The sequence below is a fragment of the Doryrhamphus excisus genome, linkage group LG5 (assembly GCF_037039965.1).
Source record: "Doryrhamphus excisus strain RoL-2023G ecotype Guam linkage group LG5, RoL_Dexc_Guam_v1.1, whole genome shotgun sequence".
Classification (NCBI taxonomy): Eukaryota; Metazoa; Chordata; class Actinopteri; order Syngnathiformes; family Syngnathidae; genus Doryrhamphus; species Doryrhamphus excisus.
In genome coordinates, this window is record NC_136361.1 from 17,302,170 (window position 1) to 17,320,494 (window position 18,325).

Sequence of the window (18,325 nt, forward strand, 5' to 3'; positions counted from 1 at the left end):
GCCAGTGGTGTCACTCCCTCCTACAGAGGATGCTTTTCAACAGCACGCACTCCGGGCAAAATATCAGACCATGGTATGGTGCAGCAGCCACATAGCAAAACCTGAAGTTGGGGACCCCTGTGCATATGGCTGGACCAAGAGTGGAGAAAACCTTGTGTGCATTCGAACTTTGAAGGAATCGGCTCCCAGTGATCTGAGGAACCTCACTCATCTGTACTGTCAAGATTCAAGCTGTATTGATGGAGCGAAATGTCCATGTCTCCAGGTTGGACTTCCGTGCATCGAAGCATGCAAATGCAGTGACTGCCCGAATACTGTCCGTGTTGAGCAAGATAATGGGGATGGGGATGGGGATGGCAGAAGCGATGAAAACTAGCATTGGTCTCATTGGTCAATATTTGGTAGCAGGCACTTTTTTACTGGTAAAGAAAATACTGCTAAGCTGTTTCAAACAGGTAAACGAGTTTTGAAGTGACCTTCAGAGTCCGAGTACAGTTACAAATTCACTGGTGTTTGCAACAGGATCTTTTTCCTGAAAAAAAGTAGAAAAAAGGGGCTAAGATAAAAGTTTTGGGGGCCCAAGACTAGCCCCCTGGGATTTTTACTGCACCACTGGTGTACAGATTGTTTCTTCAGACATTTGCTAAAAAGAAATAAAGCACTTTATCGAGATCAAACAAAGTTTTATAGTGACTGGGTCGAAGAAATTGAAGGTGTACGGAAGTTTCGTTTTTAATGTGTTTCTGAAATAAAGGGGTTAATTGACCATGTTACACAAATTTTTCTCAAAGTACAACACCAGTTCTGAAAAGAAGAGGTTCCAACGAACATTTTGATACCAAACACTCCTTATCTGAGTTGAAATTGGGCTCACAAGGGGTGTTTTCCTGAAGAAAAAGTAGAAAAAGGGGCTAAAATCCCCATTTTGGGGCCCCAGACTACCCCCCTTGGGATTTTTACACCACCACTGATGTCCAGATGATATCCACAGACCTCTGTTAATAAAGAAATAGCATTGTAGTGGCATCAAACAAAGTTTTATAGTGACTGGGTTGAATAAATTGAAGGTATGAGGAAGTGTCGTTTTTTTGCGTGTTTCGGCAATAAAGGGGTTAATTGACTATGTTATACACAACTTTTTCAAAGTACAACACCAGTTCTGAAAAGTAGAGGTTCTAACGAACATTTTGATACCAAGTACGACTTGTTATACCTCCGGTAGGGGTATCTCGAAAACTAGAGCACTTTTTGGCCACCTGCTACTCCCCTAAATTGGATGCTAAAACGGCATTTGATAGAGTTGAATGGAATTTGATATTTTAGTTTGGGTGCAGATATTCTCTTTCATAAGGAATATGCTAAGGAATATCATAAACAAAATGTCAATTTTAATATTGCTGTCCAAATGTTGACATGCTGTACATGGATGTCCCGAGGCATAGGCGACTGTGGACCAAGTTTAACTGACGCAGGATCATGTTTGTTTCCTGCCTTGAAGGGGAACGGCACTTTTTTGTGTGTTTTTTTTCCCTTTTCTGTGCATTATAACATTAATAGCATTAATTTCAACTATCTTACAGTGCTGTCATTGGGATACACCTACAGTATTTTGACTATGAAGCCCTCTATAAAAACAACTCTAACATTGCAACTGTTGATAAACATGCTGTGATCATGCCATATCTTTCCGTATTTTAAAACACTACCGAAACTTATTTCCTCAGGGCATTGATATTAGCTAACATGACACCTCGCTAATCGTTAATCTCAGCGTCATTCACAGACGGAAGAATCGCTACAAAGACTCAACAAGATGCTCGTTTGCCGTCAGCATATTTTACCTAAGGATAAAATAACACACCACGTCTTGTGCTGGAAGACACAGCCATCCCAAGGAGAGCGGAGTTTTGTTGCCACTGTTGTTGACAGAACTAGCATAAGTATGTATATCAATGCGACTAGAAAAGAAGTTTCAGTAGTGTTTTAAATCATCAAAATATGTCAAGATACTGCAACTATTACATGTTATCAGTGTATGTGTATAAAACCATACAACGTTGTCAGGGTTTATTTTTTAAGAGGGCTTCATAGTCGAAATATGTGTATGACATCAATGACATCACTGTATGCTAGCAGAAAACACTTTTTTCTTGTATTAATGCACAGAAAAGGGAAGGAAATATGTTAATGTTTCACATAAGGATTATGAATGATGGGTAAAATTCACCCCAAAAAAGTGCAGTTCCCCTTTAAGCAACCCAAATACAAATTTACCTGCTAAATTTCTGCTTTAGTATTGCCAGTGGCGGTTCTAGCTATGAGTCACAATTTCCCAGGGCGGACTTTTCTTCAGGGTGCCGCGAGGGCTAAAAAAAAAAAAAACATAAAAAAAAAAAAATCTTCATGCTGTACAACATGATCAAACAAAACGCCTACCAGGTTAATTACAAGGTTTTAAATACTAAGAAATTATAGAAGCAATTGCTCTAATATAATGACATTCTTTTTGGGGATAATGTGTGATTTAATATATATTTTTTAAAAACATCTAAGCTCCAGCACCCCCACGACCCTTGTGAGGATAAGAGGTCGAAAATTAATGAATGAATGTATGAATGAATCTTTTGTAAAGAAAAATTAGCAGTGTGAATTGGTGTGGGGTGGGAAGGGGTGGGGTTTAGCATCGTCCACTCAAGACGTCAATCAAGCCAGAACCGCCACTGGGTAAGTTGACATACTTGGGTGTCTTGAGGCATGTACTATGGAACAGGTTGAACTGATGCAGATTCTCGTTTGTTTTACAATTGCTTTCGTTTGTTGAACAACCCAAACACTGAAATGTGTGATATTTGACGATACTGCAAAATATCCACCCACTTTCGATACCGCTTGTCCTCTGAGTCATTGGTAAGTTGGGACGTATCCCAGCTGAGGGGTGAGGCAAAATGTGTTTTTTTTTTGGGGGGGGGGGGTTGCTTCACCCTATCTCCGTATCGAAATATCGGTATCATAAGCTATGTATCGGATCTGTTTACCCAGATCTGCACCAATCTGTAACGGTATAATTGTTCCCACCTGGGAATGTGGTCCTACCAAATTTGCCTTTTTGCATCTACGTTGCTGTCCAACCATCATGTGCGCACAAGTCGCCATCTACTGGCTGCCAAAACGACTGCAATATATTTATTAGAATTTGGTCAAATCCATTAAGACACAAGACAATTTCTTCATCACATATCGACTGTAATGTGTTAGAAAATAAAAATAACCAGATCTCTTTCCTCCTGACTGACAGGACTGTCAGAGTAAAATCCTGGGTATAAAAATACTCTTTTCGCCATTTATTAATAGCGTTTTCAAAAGCACTGAAAAGAGTGGAAAACAACTAAAGACCGTTACATTAGTCTGATACACAAATCCCGTTACTGACACACAACCATTTCTAACCATGGCTCAACATGTGGTTTTTCGTTTTGTATGCAACTGCTCCGCACCAGAAGGCCCACCAGCACAAAATAAAAAGTGGCGTCAGGGCTGATTGCCGCCACCTCGGCCAGGTTGGTATCAGTGAAACATCCCCGCCGGTACCTGAGAGTCAGCATGCAGGGCAAAGCGGTCATATGAGTAGCGACGGCGTGGGTTTCTTGCCCGGCCACGCCTCTTTGGCGTACTTCTTTTTGCGTGGCTCGTTGAGGGTCTCTGGTAGGTAGGGGGCCGTGACAGGAGTGGGGTTGAGCATGACGGGGGGCTGGTGAGCCTCTGGTGCCAAGTCCACCTCGGGTGCCGGATTGGGGAAAGGCAATGGGAGGCCGCCCTGCATGGAGGCGCCACCCGGAGCGCCTGTGGGCTGGTTCTCATGGCTGGTGGGAGGCAGGTCACCGTAGAGGCCGCTGCTCAGGGAGTAACCGTGCATACGTTTTGAGGCAAAGTTGTCCAGACCCAACGTGTTTTGACCTTCTGAGCGCCGTTTCTAAAACAAAAGTGAGCACAATGATAACATCAGGCTGCACTTAAGCAGCAGCCCTGATACATCCTCTTCATATTCTTGCGTGTTTGTGTGCTCTTAAGCTGGCATGACTGAGACCCGAGAGACCTTGCAGGAGGCATCCCTCATGACTGAAGGCTTGTCTGTGTGGTAATGACTGGATTTAACAACAGGACAATGCCGGATTTCGCAATTCCCACCTGACAAAGGACTTTGAATTACGTCAATCTTTGGGACCATCCGGGGTGTTCCCCCGATTTAAATTCAATTGCAAACATTTAGGTATGGATGGTAAGAAAAGTTTAATAAAAATGTACACGCTGTCTGTATCTGTTCTCCCATTTAAATGATCTGTATCTGTACTCGGAGGGGTGGGGCATAAACCGGAAGTGGGTGTGGTTTGACCTGCAATGGGCAGGGCTTATATCTGTACATTATTTTAGGTCAGAAATAGAAATCGGATTGATGTGTGTTTGTGTAGGTGATCCTTAAGACTTCATTCTTTAATTATTTTTAATGAGGGGCGGCACGGCGGGCGAGTGGTTCACGCGCAGACCTCACAGCCCGGGTTCAATTCCACCCTCAGCTATCTCTGTGTGGAGTTTGCATGTTCTCCCCGTGCATGCGTGGGTTTTCTCCGGGTATTCCGGTTTCCTCCCACATTCCAAAAACATGCTAGGTTAATTAGCGACTCCAAATTGTCCATAGGTATGAATGTGAATGGTTGTTTGTCTATATGTGCCCTGTGATTGGCTGGCCACCAGTCCAGGGTGTATCCCGCCTCCCGCCCAAAGACAGCTCGGATAGGCTCCAGCACCCCCCGCGACCCTCGTGAGGAAAAGCGGTTTCATACTCATATCCGGCAAAAATACATTATCTGTAACACATACTCGTTTATAATAAGTGTCCGGCTCATCCCTAACTACTACGTATTACTGAGTCCTTTTTTCGACATTTCATTTCAGTTTTAGGAGGGTTTAGAAGGATTTTTTTTAGCTATGGTCTTGATGAACAGCCTAATTCACTTGAACTGTTTACTCACACTTTTTTGTCTCACTTATTTTTGATCAGGAGTGTACTTTAGCGTAGTCGATGTGCATCTTGTATATTAGGAGTACAGAAAAAGAGTCAACAGACAGCCATTATAATCTGCAGTAAATGGCTTTAATAAGTGACAAAGCCAAACCTTACCTTGATTGGGACGACGGCGGTCTGCACCATATTCCTAAAACGTCCCACTGAGGGGTCGATGTCCTCTGTGGGCATGTTGAACAGAATAAAAATGAAAAAAATAGAGTAAAAATTTTTTTAAAAAAATTCTTTACAGCATTGCGCTATTGTGTGAAAGGCACAATCTCTAACGACTGCATAGAAGAGGTTTTTGGCACCTGGATTGATTATGCAGTCCTCCTCATTGAAGGTAACTCTAGAGTTTCTCCTCTTCCTCTTAGGCCTTTGGATGTCCAGGTTGCCCTCTTCGATGGTCAAAAGGGAGATGCGCTTGTTGTGAGCCGTGTTAAACTCCGTCAGATTCTGCCAGGCAAAATGATCCCACATGATTCCATTGTTATTCATTCATTCGTTCGTTCATTTTCTACCGCTTATCCTCACGAGGGTTGCGGGGGCTGCTGGAGCCTATCCTAGCTGTCTTCGAGCGAGAGGCGGGGTACACCCTGGATTGGTCGCCAGACAATCACAAGGCACATACAAGTCTGTTGGCTCATGTTATTCTTGTAATGTAACTTTTTTTTCACAACCTAATTTTCCAAAAATTGCTGATAATTGTTAATGTTACTAAACTGACATTTTTCCTCGTATTAGGTTATTATCATAAAATTTTAACTTTTCCTTGTTAGATTACATAATTTTTCTCTTATTTTGACATTATTCTTGTAAAATTACTGCTGACTTTTTATTTCCTTGTTATATTCTATTTTTATAATGATGGGCAAGCTGTAAATAGCCCCCAGGCTCCAATTTTGACTGTAAACAAAAAAAACGGCAAAAAAACATATGTAAATGTTTGTTTTTATGCTGGACTGATGATTTTTTTCCCACTTTGTTCAATAGTCCTTGAATGCACCATAGTTGCTGTGAAACAAAGTGGCACTAGCCCTGTCCCAAATATTTTCTACCGCTTATCCTCACGAGGGTCACGAGGGGTGCTGGAGCCTATCCCAGCAGTCTTATGGGCGAGAGGCGGGGTACACCCTGGACTGGTCGCCAGCCAATCACAGGGCACATATAGACAAACAACCATTCACACTCACATTCATACCTATGGACAATTTGGAGTCGCCGATTAACCTAGCATGTTTTTGGAATGTGGGAGGAAACCGGAGCCCCCGGAGAAAATCCATGCATGCACAGGGAGAACATGTAAACTCCACACAGAGATGGCCGAGGGTGGTCCATTGTTATCAAGTGTATCCTCCATACCTCCAGCTCAGTCTCCTCCTCCGGTAGTCCGAGAAGTCCTTTCAGCTCATCTTCATCTCCTATCTTAATGTCTCCAGTGCCTCCCCCTCCCTGGCTTTGGGGTTTCTCTCGGATGGTGTAAGTCCGTGTGGAAGCGCCAAAGGATATTGTGGAGTCGATGGGAACCTGCTGAGGTTTGTGTGCCTCAAGACGGATGTGCCCAAGGAAAGTACCATGTGCTAAAAAAAAAAACAAAAAATTATAAAATGCTCATTCATTACTTCTATGCAGTGTTTACCATTTGTGGTGGTTCATCACAATTACATTTGGTGCTACCAGTTTGCCCTTGCTCATAAACACATTATAATGGGATGTAGCTTGCTACAACTGCATACACTCGGTACTACTATTATCCAGTATTACTGTTATGCGCTAACGATGGATCTGTGCGATCGATCGATAGCGCTGCGCCTGAGATGGATCCATCGTTAGCGCACAAATCGATCGATCGATTTCTGCGCTCACGATCGATGGTATATTACTGCGCCCGGGATGGATGTGTGTAGTTTGTTTAGATGCCAACAGATGGCAGCGCTGAGCGTTGTTACTTACAAGAATCAACAAGAATGCAAATTTCAAATCTTTGATTGATTGTCAAGCAGTTCACTTTGTTACCGTTCTCGGCGGGGGGGGGGGGGGGGTGAACCCGAATCCCTAACCCTAACCCTGTCATTGTATGCAATTAGCAGATCAACGATTGTCATTATATCGTCAGCGCAGTGTCAAAGCATCGGTCTCCAGCACTAGGCAGTTATATCCATCGTGAGCGCAGAAATCGATACATTTCTGCGCTCACGATGGATCCATCTCGGGCGCAGTGCTATCGATCGATCGCGCAGATCCATCGTTAGCGCGTAATATTACTACTATTACTACTTACTGCTGTTGAGGTCTATAAGAAAGAGCCTCTTCAAATGTTTATGGTAGACGAGGGCGGCATGGACGCGTGAGCATGACTGATGGTCGATGGTGAAGTCGCACCAGTCTGGATTCCTCCCAAACAAGTAGAACTTCTTTTCGTCTATGATCAATTTCTACACACACACAAAAAAAGAGAGAAAATGCATCTTGCCGGATTGGACATATTCACCAACAATATTGCAGTATGACTGTGCCTCTGAGCCATAACTCAACAGTGTTCCTCCCCACTGAGAAGCTTAAAATCAGGGCTTTATTATGCTCTGGCACCGCTAAGAAGCCATGCAGCCATTGAAGTAAAAGTCCAGTTTGAGAAACTCAAGCTGGGACTCTACTGGACTGCCTGGCTTGTAGTTGGTGCCATTCAAGAGAGAGTATGGATGCAATGCATCACATTCAGCTCACCTCGATCAGTTTGTCTCCCTTCATCACGTCGAGGTGGAGCCCGACGGGTGGCTTGCCTCCCCTGAAAGCAAACCATCTTAACTAGAAACTATGAATGCTGAATACACTGTGCTCTAATTGTAATAATGCTCAAGCTCTAAAAATAACCAAAATACGATAAATTAAGGCAGAAAAGCAACACGTCTGCAGATATCTAGCGGATAAACTAACACGTCGTTATGTTTGGTTGACTATCTGTGCATCCCCAAGTTAGCTAACCTCGTTAGCTAGCCAGCATTGCCGGAATGCTACGTTTAGCCACCTCCCGCTATATTACAAAAATGCATCCCTTAAACGAAGATAAGGAATATAATTCCATTTTGGTGTACTTTCTTTGCATCAAATAACTGCATTGCGCCATAATGTTAAACAAAAAGATGTGGAATCGCTCACCATGATGGACAATCAAAAGGAGGGGGGCCGTCGTTACTTGTTTTAGTCGCCATCTTGGCCTCATCTTCCCGGAGCCGCGGGGCATGTTGGGTAAACCGCGATGTTGATGCTGCTGGGAATTGTAGTTCTTTTTTTTAAGTGCGGAAAAACCTGTATATTTGGCTGGATTTTCGTGACGTGATGTTCTACAACGCGCAGTCAATTACAAGTGTACTTTGAACGCGTATTATTGATTCGATTAATTATTGTATTAAATGTGTGTATTTATTTTTCATATTTTGTACCTAATAATGCATTGTAGTCAGTTAATTTTTTGCAGGTTCTTTGTATCTGTTTTGTTTTAATTACTCTACAAAGTATATGCCTTTATCATTGTTATTAATATAATGAAATATAACTATTAAATATGTGCTGTGGATATAGGAATTTCAATTAAATAATAGTTATTTAATTATTTAATAATTATTTAATTAGTTATTTAATTATACACGCAAATATAATTGACATTTATAGTATTATCATGAGTAATATTATACTTATGGCTAATATTATTTGTATTATAATTACAAGTTTTGCTTTTTAGTTTATTAATGTGATTATATTACTATGACTAAATAAATATTGACTGTTTTCATGTTTTTGCACTGTGTTTGCATATTACCATGCCGAAGGCGTGCTATGCTTTCTGTTTGCAAACTTTGTGCAGAAGCATCTGTGACTTCCTCCTTCTCTTTTGTGGTTTTGGATCTAGAGACACCCCACTATCGCATCTGTCTGTCTGCATGATTCATTCTCTGATGGCCTGCCCTTCAGCACGCACAGCGATGGCCGACAACAGCGTGTTGCCTCTCCAGCAGTACATCGCATCACTAGACAGCACAAGTTTGCCCAGAATCCTACAGGTCTGCTCGGGAGTGTACTTCCAAGGTAGGTTTATGTCTTTGTGAGTAAAAGTGCCACTGTTAGATCTCCTCACCGGTGCTGCTGTTGTCTTTTCTAGGCTCCATCTATGAGATCTCTGGGAATGAGGTGTGCTTTTCCACGGGGGACATCATCAAGGTTACCGGCATTGAACTCTTATCTGTATGCTGCGAAGACATCAACAGTAATGAGACGTTTGAGTTGCCCATCAACCACACAGGTGCTCCTTAGAGATGTTTAGCACCTGAAATGATCCATAGGTGACATTTTGTTCTTTTCAGGGCAGTTTAAAGTAATCCCAGAGGTGACGCCGTACAGCACAGTGGAGGAACTGGTCAAGCTGAGGCCTGTGGATTTAAAGTCCTGCCTCCCTGTCAGATTCACCACACACTCCAAAATCACCCTTGAAGATGTAACGCTAGGGGCGGGATCAGTCTTGACCTTGCTGTCCATGAAAGATGATCGGTGCCGCTGCCATGTCAGAAACCACAAGGAGGCCTCGGTTGAGATGTATATACCGCTGGAGACTCGTGGGGAGTTCTACGTGTGCGAGGGCGAGGAGAGCTTCACTCTCAGGGAGATCATGGCTTCACCATGCCTGCGTGTTCAACGGTTCCACTTCCTCAACACCGCTATGTGTAAAAGGACGCTCGTCCTCAGTCCTGTCTACCAGATCTGTGCCATCATGAACTGTGAGAACACTCGACATCACACTTCCTGCTTTCATACACATTTTTTTCCTTATTCATTTATGGGTTGGGGGCGGCACGGCGGTCGTGTTCGTGTTCAATTCCACCCTCAGCCATCTCTGTGTGGAATTTGTATGTTCTCCCCGTGCATGCGTGGGTTTTCTCCGGGTACTCCGGTTTCCTCCCACATTCCAAAAACATGCTAGGTTAATTGGCGACTCCAAATTGTCCATAGGTATGAATGTGAGTGTGAATGGTTGTTTGTCTATATGTGCCCTGTGATTGGCTGGCGACCAGTCCAGGGTGTACCCCGCCTCTCGCCCAAAGACAGCTGGGATAGGCTCCAGCAACCCCCGCGACCCTCGTGAGGAAAAGCAGTAGAAAATGAATGAATGAATTTACTATAGCGTCACTGAGCTATTTAATTTTGACTGTAAACAAAAAAAAGGCAAACGACATGTAAATGTTTGTTTTTATGCTGAACTGATGTTTTTTTTATCAATGGTGCAATTTCCCACTTTGTTCGATAGTCCTTGAATGCACCATAGTGCATACTGTGAAACAAAGTGGCACTAGCCCTGACCCAAACATTTTCTACCGCTTATCCTCACGAGGGTCACAAGGGGTGCTGGAGCCTATCCCAGCTGTCTTATGGGCGAGAGACGGGGTACACCCTGGACTGGTCGCCAGCCAATCACAGGGCACATATAGACAAACAACCATTCACACTCACATTCATACCTATGGACAATTTGGAGTCGCCAATTAACCTAGCATGTTTTTGGAATGTGGGAGGAAACCGGAGTACCCGGAGAAAACCCACGCATGCACGGGGAGAACATGCAAACTCCACGGAGAGATGGGATCGAACCGAGGTCTCCTAGCTGTGAGGTCTGCGCGCTAACCACTCGATCGCCGTGCAGCCCACATACAAACATATATATGTATATATAGTCGTTTATCTGTTGATAAAATCCATCACTAATGGTCATATTTCACACATAATGCCAAATGCTGATTAATCATTATTATTAATTATTAATTAGAAAAGTGTGCTTCATTTGATTCCTTTTTGTAACGTAATGATCCCAATATCTTCTCACAAATTACGTGATTTCTGTGCGCAGTGAGGAAAAACATGTTGAGGTTCCCATCCAGCTTAGAGGTGGACGTGGTGGACATCACTCACAAGGAAATGGAGGTCAACTTTGTCTCCCCTCTCAGTCTCACAGACATCCATTCCCAACCTGACGAATACTTCCCCGTTGTCGTGGAGGTCCTGGATGGTCCGGAGTGCTGTGATCTGTTTAATTGCAGATGGCTGACACACCTTCGGAAAGGAACCTTGCTGATTTTCCACAAAAAGAGAACTTCGGAAATGACTGTGATGTCCAGTTTGAAAAGTCGCAAGTTGCAGTACTTCCTTGTCTCAAATCAGTACGCCGGACAATTCCGGAGGCGTCCCAGAGAGTTCGATTCTGTCTATGAGCTCTATGTGGCCTCCATGCAAACATCAGGCTTAAAAGTGTCCGTCACAAGGAACTGTGAGGAAGTTGAAGAGGAAGGTGTTCCTGTGCTGAGTGTCGGGGAGCAGCTTCAGGTGGTGGGTTGTCAAAAAGTCCTGCTTTCATGTGGAGGCCCTGTGAGGCAGTCCGTTGAAGCTCTTGTTTGCCAGCGTCTCCAAGATGTAGATGAAGAAGATGAGGAGGTCTTTCTGCCTTTGTACATGCAAGGCCACTTTGTGGAGGTGCTCAGCGACAACAAGAAGTACAAACTGGAAGACTTGGGAAGGATGTTCAAGTTGCCGCTGGATGTGAAAGCAGTTACCCGGGATCCCAAACGGGAGACGGACCCTCTTGTGGGATTTCCGTGTCTTCGGATAGAGGGGGTCACGCTGGAGCCCACCATCTTGGCGAGCTTCCTGGACTCCCCGGAGCTCTCATTCGAGATCCCAACCCAGAGGATCTCGGTGTCTGTGTATCAAACCCAGCATGCCCTTCCGTGGCCTGTTGTACCCCCCCAAGAGTGTCACATGGAGTGTGTTACCGAGGTGACAGACAGGTTCCTGCACCAGTTCCTTAAGGAGGCTATGACAAGGGAAGAGCCTCCCCCCAGACCCCCCAAAAGGAATCAGTCTGGTTTGACCATAAGGCTGACCCAAAGCACGCCGAGCAAAGAGTTTTCCAGTTTGAGCTTAAGAAGCAGAAACGAGAGCTGCTCACTTCCTGCGCCTCCTGTAAGTACGACCATCATCTCTCTCTCACACTACATTCAAAGCCACCCGTTGTTCGACTTCCCCTTTGGCTCGCCAGGCAACCGACAAACCGCTGCCAGTCACGCCACGCAAGAACCCAGCGCCTCCAACCCTGCCCGCAAGGGCCACGCCCAACACATACGTGGGCGTGGCGACTCACACTGAAGGTGAACGACAACCTATTTATCTTTGTGTTGCTGCAAACTATGGAATCTACCAAACATGCTTCTTCTCGCAGGGTCACCACAGTGTGCTTCTGCAGCAGCAGAAGACACAGACGACTATGAACAAGTGGAGAACATGCTGGCAGTGATGGTGAAGGAAGCCCACTAGACTGTGGCTTTCTACATACCATACAATGCTAGCTTGCAGCAACCTTTTAGCTAAAGAATTACATCCAGCCGCTCACAGTGATGCACAAAGCTGATGCAATTAAGCTAATGCTAATGGGGCAGGTTGACTCCCCAGGTGGCCTTGTCGGACGACTTCCTTTTGCACCCCTCCATCAGCACTGGGCCGGCGCCTGTTGGTGACAGTTGGCTCCAATGCAATTTGCTGTGGCGCCTACTGTTGCCAATAAGGTGCCTAGTGGCGTGCAGTGGCTCAAACTGCCTCACAACTGGCTCGTGGTGGCCCGAAAAGAAAATTTCAAAATGTTTAAAATCTTCGAAGTGTCCACCAAGTGGAACCGAATGTCGCAAACAAGCCGCCTATTGGAATACACTGGAATGTAATGGCACGAGCCAAGTTGCGCCAATGATGGTCGGAGTCCACCGGGCCTCCGGCGCCAGTTCGCGTCAAATCTTATGTGATTGGCACGTAGTGGCACGCTGTGGCACCAAATAATAGGTCATCTTGCTGGTGTTGGTTCACCAAAGTCAATGCAGCTGTCTACCAAGAGATCTTGCAGCACTTCATGCTTCCATCTGCTGAAAACCTTTTGGGAGATGCCGACTTCATATTCCAAGATGGCTGCCAAAACCACTAGTAACTGGTTTACTGACAATGGTGTTACTGTGCTGGACAGGCCTGCAAGAATCTGGAAGTCATAACAGGTAGCCTAAATGTCCTGAACAGTTGACGTTGGAATGGCTTGAATCGGTTGAGAAATATGGAAGTAGAAGGTACTTTGTTTTACGAAAAATTATGAATTTGGAAAAACTTTTGACTTTTGCATCACCCCCAAAATGTAATGAGTTCTACCATATCCCATTTGCGACAATTCTTGAAAATTTCATCCAAATCCATTCAGAACTTTTTTAAGTTGGTTTGAACGTAAACAGATGAATGCCGGGAAAAACATATCATAGCAATCCATCAAAACACCATTGTCTTAGTTATTCAAAATGTCATAAAGAATGAAAAAAAAAATGAAAGTCGAGACAATAATTCTGGTTATTACATCACAACTTATGTAACACCCCCCAGGGTTGTCATGTATCACAGTATTGTATGATAAATGACACAATAAATCAATAGTATTTTGTTTATTCTCAGGTACAGGACACAAATTGTGTATTTTTTTTTTTTTTTAAATGACAAAATATCAACATTTGAACAAAGAAAAAAAACCTTCTTAGCGGAGGCAGAGCATCTACTCGTCGCAGTCTGTCGACTTGAAATGGTCTTCATCGATGGTGGAAAAGATGTGACCTTCGTTGCTGAGGAACTCCACCACTTGCCTGTTTTTTTTTTTTAATAATTCCAAAGAACAATACCGTTATCGTTAATCATCAACGATATTTCAGGATACATCACTTCAGTACACAAGTTCAATTCCCTGAAGCTATGGGGAAGTACAATTCATATTCTACGAATATTGAATTTGCATTCCGAGTTCTGAGAAATCTGCAGTTGCATGTTTAGTCAACTGGGGTGTGAACCCACAAGTGATCAGGCCACATGACAAAAAGTAAAAAAAAAAAACAATTCAACACCAATCCCGCGGAAGCTCATTTTCATGACTGAAAAAAAAAATGTCAACAGTGAATCATAATTATGAGCTTAAATCCTAAAATTGTGACTTATGATTATGGAGCCTATCTCAGCTATCTTGGGGCGAGAGGTGGGGTACACCCTGGACTGGTCGCCAGCCAATCACAGGGCACATATAGACAAACAACCATTCACACTCACATTCATACCTATGGACAATATGGAGTCACCAATTAACCTAGCATGTTTTTGGAATGTGGGAGGAAACCGGCGTACCCAGAGAAAACCCACGCATGCACGGGGAGAACATGCGAACTCCACACAGAGATGGGAGGGTGGGATCGAACCGAGGTCTCTTAGCAGTGAGACCATGCTTTCTTCAGGGAAATTTTGTCAAAAATGTAAACAGACAGTATGAGAATCAGCACCATAAAACCCTGATGGGAACATCCCTAGTAAATTAGTGATGCACAAAACCGTTGATCTCAGTGAACTGGATCATTCCGGTTCATTCAGTAAAAAGATCCGTTCATTTTGTACTTCAAAGTATTATGCCAGCCCTACGGATCCGAGCATCTCAGCTCCCTGGTCCGGCGTTACGACTCAGTTATTGACTCTCCAGCCAATCAAAAAAGAGCCTTTGCAACTGGAAGGACTGAACGGGTACTTTAGAGGCGGTGACCTCGTTCATTCCGTTCACAAAAAAGAACTAGTTCTTTTGGCCCGTTCGTTCATGACTTATTTTCTGTGCCTAACTGAATCCTGTAAATCAAATGTTTAAGGTTTATGGGGACCATCTTTTTTTTAATAGGATGCTTTTTTTTTAAATATTAAAACACATCAATTTGCTCATTCTTTGTTGAAAAACAAAACTGAATAAACAAATGATTAGAGATGCAAAACATAACTGTGATCGCCAGCCATCTTGTAATTTTGATATATGCTGTAGTCAATATATGAGTTCATTTTTTTATTTTTTCCCCATCACAATCAATTACATATAACGGAGAGTCTGAAGCATTGTTACCGGTTTTTGCAAGGCTTTACAGGTGGAATAGTTGCATCCCATTACGTGCATTCCTGCTGCCTGTTTTACTTTCTTTAGACGTAAAGAATAAAGAAATATACGTGTGCATGTCTCACACGAGGTATATGGATGGATAAATACCCCAAAAATGCAGTTTTCCTTTACGGATATTAACATTTTAAAAATAATTGTACAGTTAAAGACCATTATGGTTGACAGTTTGACCTTGGAACAGATTATTTCCAGTACAGTGAATTATTCAATTTATGTGAATTGGAACAATTTTACAATACAAACAGATTGAATACTGTACTAGTACTGTTCACCGCAGTAGATAGAACTTATAGAAGACTTATAGAAGGAAAATATTGAAATAAAATGACCTCACATAAAAGTCATTAAGCCATTAGAACCATGTAATTGACCTGTCATGTGGTCACTTACTTGATTACAGCCATGCTGAGGCTGCCCAGTCTCAGCTTTATGTCGTGAATGCTGATGCCGCGTGGATCTGGACATCCTCGTATCAAACTCAGCACCTTCATGCACGTGAAAGGACAACCCATCAGAACATGACGCCATGTTTCAGCAAGAACATTAAACGTACTCCTCACCTGGTTCTGGTTTGCACTGAGCCCGTTGTTAGTCATGTCAGATGCGCCCGCATAGCCCACGTCACCACCCATGCCTCCTGTAGACCGCATCAAGGCCGAGGCACTCTGTCCCGGCTGACCCTGAAACACGTTTGTGCCGCCACTAGCAAAAATTAGCTTCCTTAGGAAACCGGATCATCTTTCTGTGTTTTGCTTCCTCACCGAAGTCTTGCCGAGTGCCATGTGCGCCTGGACCACCTCCAGCATGTGTGACGTGATTTCATTCATGTCCTCCAGGGCTCTGACACTGAATGCCACCACAGAGCGGTTATTCTGGACACACGCGGGGGACACGTTTGGCATTACGATAACGATTACCACGACACTTTTATACAAAACAGACACTTACACTTCATCAGGGACATAAATATAAATATATTAGCGCTGCAATGATTATTCTAATAATTAGAGTACCTTGATTACAAAAAATATTAATTTTTATTTGAGGAATCGCTGACTATTGATTCGCCGTCGCCGCTCTGCAGCAATACTGAAACTCCAGCGGTCGCTGGTGTGACTGATGGATAAAACAACTATACAGTACACAATTGCCACCTGTCGTATTTGAAGCCGCCATCTTGTATAGGTTGTGTGGGAAAGTAAGTTTGGTTTCGCCGATTGCAGCATAAAGTCCATTGCGAAAATTTCTTTGTTTGTTGTTTGGGCTTTAGGCTTAAACATTAAAATGTGGGGTTTTGTGGTGAGAGTCAGTCAGTTGAGCGTGTGGATAGTGTTTGTCCATGGTTTGGTTCCTATACGGTTACGTTAGTTTGGAGTTCAGAGAGAGAAGATAAGGAGCCAGCTAGAAAGAGGAAATTTTCTCCTGTGTGGAAACATTTTGACTTGATCAGTAAGCCAAATCAACACTATTAAGAGATGGTATGTTTGCATTTCAAAACCTGTATTTTCACTGTTTGTCATTGTTATTGAGAGGTGAAGTGTGCACATGAAGCTTCAAGAAATGAATCCATTCTCGAACCAGTTGACTGAAATGGTTCAAAGCCTTATGGGGCTTCATCTCGCCATCACTAGTCAAATGTTTTATTCTTTCTTGTAAAATTATTATTGCTCTTTAACCAAGCAACAACATGTTTTTTCCCCCCAATTACTCGATTAATCGATAAAGATTTCACAGCAGCCATAACATACAGTGTATATATTTTATCTCAAGGAATATACTGTTTAGTCTAATTAGTGTGGATCAATTTTTAAATATTGTATTGGAACAGGCTGCAATTTTATTGTTTATGTAAGATTTTAATATATAAATAAATAAATATAAATATTAATAAATTGATCTAAAAATATTTTAAATATAATTATAATTATATATTATTATATAATAATAATTATATATTATAATAAATATAAATAAATATAAAATATAAATATAATAAATATATTAATAAATATTTCCAGCAGGAGCCTGAACTCACCTGAAAGGAACGCAGGTTGCCAGAAATTTTGACATATGTCCCTGGAGGCAACATATTTCCGTCTACATTGAGGTCCTTGGACAAAACGAAAAGGATTGTGAAACATCCAGTGTTTTACAGTATCACATGATCAATTTAATAGTCCAATGACAGTCCAAATACTTACCTCTGCGTCCAACCACTGTTTCACATCCATGGGGGCTGACGTCATGTCGTCCACCTTGTACTGGATGTTGGTCATGGACTTGTCTGTACTCCTGACGATTCCCACGATGGTGACCTAAGAAACCATGCATTGTTTTGATTTTTTTTCCATAAACCTTCAACTTATAAAGGGAGACTGCATTTAAAAAAAAATAAAAAAAGGCATCCTCACTTGTGCCACTTCCACATCCCCAACTCTGAAGGCCTCATCCGACTGGGAAGCGCTCATCAGCTGGGACACAGTGCAGGGGATGATCTGTGAGGTTCTGGTTCTCTGCAAAAGTACACATAAAATGGCATCAGCAGCCATTATGTCAAGTGTTTTTGTGACCAATGAAAACGACACTAGGAATCTAAGTCCCACTTTGAAGAAAGATAATACACTAAACACATTACAGTAAGGTGCATATTCAAGCATTTACCCCTTTCTTCTCTCCTCCCTGAGAAAGGGAAGGTGATGCAAAGCCTCCATGGGACTGAGTGTATCCCCCCGCCATAGTGGAGTCATTATATCCACCTGAGAAATAAATAAACAACGCTCAAAAACAATGGCTGCATTTGTTGTCTATCACAAGCTGTGCTAACTCTTATGAAGCCACAAAAGCAAAGTTATTCGTCCGGTGCTCTTGTAAACAAGACGAACCGGCGTTAAACTCACCTTGGTTCCACATTTTATTCGAACAAAGTCGGTGGTAATAGTTGAACTTCAAATGTTAATAATGAGCAGGACATATGAACATGTCTGTCTGACTGCTTCCTCCCGCGCGTACTTCAACTAAAAGCGCATGCGTCAACTACAATTCCCGCGAAGCTCCTTATAAATTGAGGGTAGAAATGCCCCGATTGTTGTCTGGCAACCTTCTGTCAGTGGCGTGTTAGAAATGCTACATTGCCCCAGTTGAGACCATGATAGTGATAAAAGTGTCGTCGTTTGTTAGGAATTAAAATATTGTTGTAGATGACACAGAGGATAAGTATCACAAGGAGA

At 42.9% G+C, this 18,325-nt stretch overlaps 3 protein-coding genes and 1 non-coding gene across 5 annotated transcripts; 1 reads left to right on the forward strand and 3 right to left on the reverse strand.

Moving 5' to 3' along the window:
• Positions 1 to 3,154: 3,154 nt before the first annotated feature.
• ppp1r8b (protein phosphatase 1, regulatory subunit 8b) lies at positions 3,155 to 8,323 on the reverse strand. Its single transcript, XM_058053266.2, has 7 exons — positions 8,219 to 8,323; positions 7,787 to 7,847; positions 7,344 to 7,497; positions 6,425 to 6,642; positions 5,374 to 5,518; positions 5,177 to 5,241; positions 3,155 to 3,970 (listed from the first exon to the last, which is right to left on the reverse strand). The coding sequence occupies exons 1-7, from the start codon at positions 8,269 to 8,271 to the stop codon at positions 3,617 to 3,619; spliced, it is 1,050 nt and encodes a 349-aa protein (XP_057909249.1). The 5' UTR covers positions 8,272 to 8,323; the 3' UTR covers positions 3,155 to 3,616.
• LOC131105760 (small Cajal body-specific RNA 1) lies at positions 7,571 to 7,744 on the reverse strand. The gene has a single exon (XR_009119992.2).
• A 581-nt stretch (positions 8,324 to 8,904) lies between the features above and the next one.
• themis2 (thymocyte selection associated family member 2) lies at positions 8,905 to 13,617 on the forward strand. Of its 2 annotated transcripts, XM_058053465.2 has the most exons (6): positions 8,905 to 9,145; positions 9,219 to 9,359; positions 9,421 to 9,831; positions 10,956 to 12,064; positions 12,141 to 12,249; positions 12,321 to 13,617. In XM_058053465.2, the coding sequence occupies exons 1-6, from the start codon at positions 9,001 to 9,003 to the stop codon at positions 12,413 to 12,415; spliced, it is 2,010 nt and encodes a 669-aa protein (XP_057909448.2). In that variant the 5' UTR covers positions 8,905 to 9,000; the 3' UTR covers positions 12,416 to 13,617. The 2 variants fall into 2 exon arrangements, with proteins under 2 accessions (XP_057909448.2, XP_057909447.2); XM_058053464.2 differs by having other exon boundaries at positions 12,141 to 13,617.
• On the reverse strand, positions 13,450 to 18,162 carry rpa2 (replication protein A2). The gene is made up of 9 exons (XM_058053753.2): positions 17,996 to 18,162; positions 17,760 to 17,854; positions 17,510 to 17,611; positions 17,300 to 17,413; positions 17,134 to 17,208; positions 15,860 to 15,970; positions 15,659 to 15,778; positions 15,489 to 15,583; positions 13,450 to 13,764 (listed from the first exon to the last, which is right to left on the reverse strand). Exons 1-9 carry the CDS (start codon positions 18,006 to 18,008, stop codon positions 13,677 to 13,679), a joined length of 813 nt encoding a protein of 270 aa, XP_057909736.2. The 5' UTR covers positions 18,009 to 18,162; the 3' UTR covers positions 13,450 to 13,676.
• Between the last annotated feature and the right edge of the window lie 163 nt (positions 18,163 to 18,325).

Bases quoted from the DNA above. Each gene is read 5' to 3' on its own strand.
- ppp1r8b (XM_058053266.2), bottom strand. From the start codon at position 8,271: ATGGCGACTAAAACAAGTAACGACGGCCCCCCTCCTTTTGATTGTCCA. The intron at 6,643-7,343 runs GTAAGTAGTAAT...TTTTTTTTTTAG, and splicing joins TCTTATAGACCTCAACAGCA to CACATGGTACTTTCCTTGGG. The intron at 5,242-5,373 runs GTGCCAAAAACC...ACATGCCCACAG, and splicing joins GGACTGCATAATCAATCCAG to AGGACATCGACCCCTCAGTG.
- themis2 (XM_058053464.2), top strand. From the start codon at position 9,001: ATGATTCATTCTCTGATGGCCTGCCCTTCAGCACGCACAGCGATGGCC. The intron at 9,360-9,420 runs GTGCTCCTTAGA...TGTTCTTTTCAG, and splicing joins GTTGCCCATCAACCACACAG to GGCAGTTTAAAGTAATCCCA. The intron at 9,832-10,955 runs GTGAGAACACTC...TTCTGTGCGCAG, and splicing joins GATCTGTGCCATCATGAACT to TGAGGAAAAACATGTTGAGG.
- rpa2 (XM_058053753.2), bottom strand. The intron at 17,414-17,509 runs GTGAGGATGCCT...ATGGTTTCTTAG, and splicing joins GGGATGTGGAAGTGGCACAA to GTCACCATCGTGGGAATCGT. The intron at 17,209-17,299 runs GTAAGTATTTGG...GTTTTGTCCAAG, and splicing joins AACAGTGGTTGGACGCAGAG to GACCTCAATGTAGACGGAAA.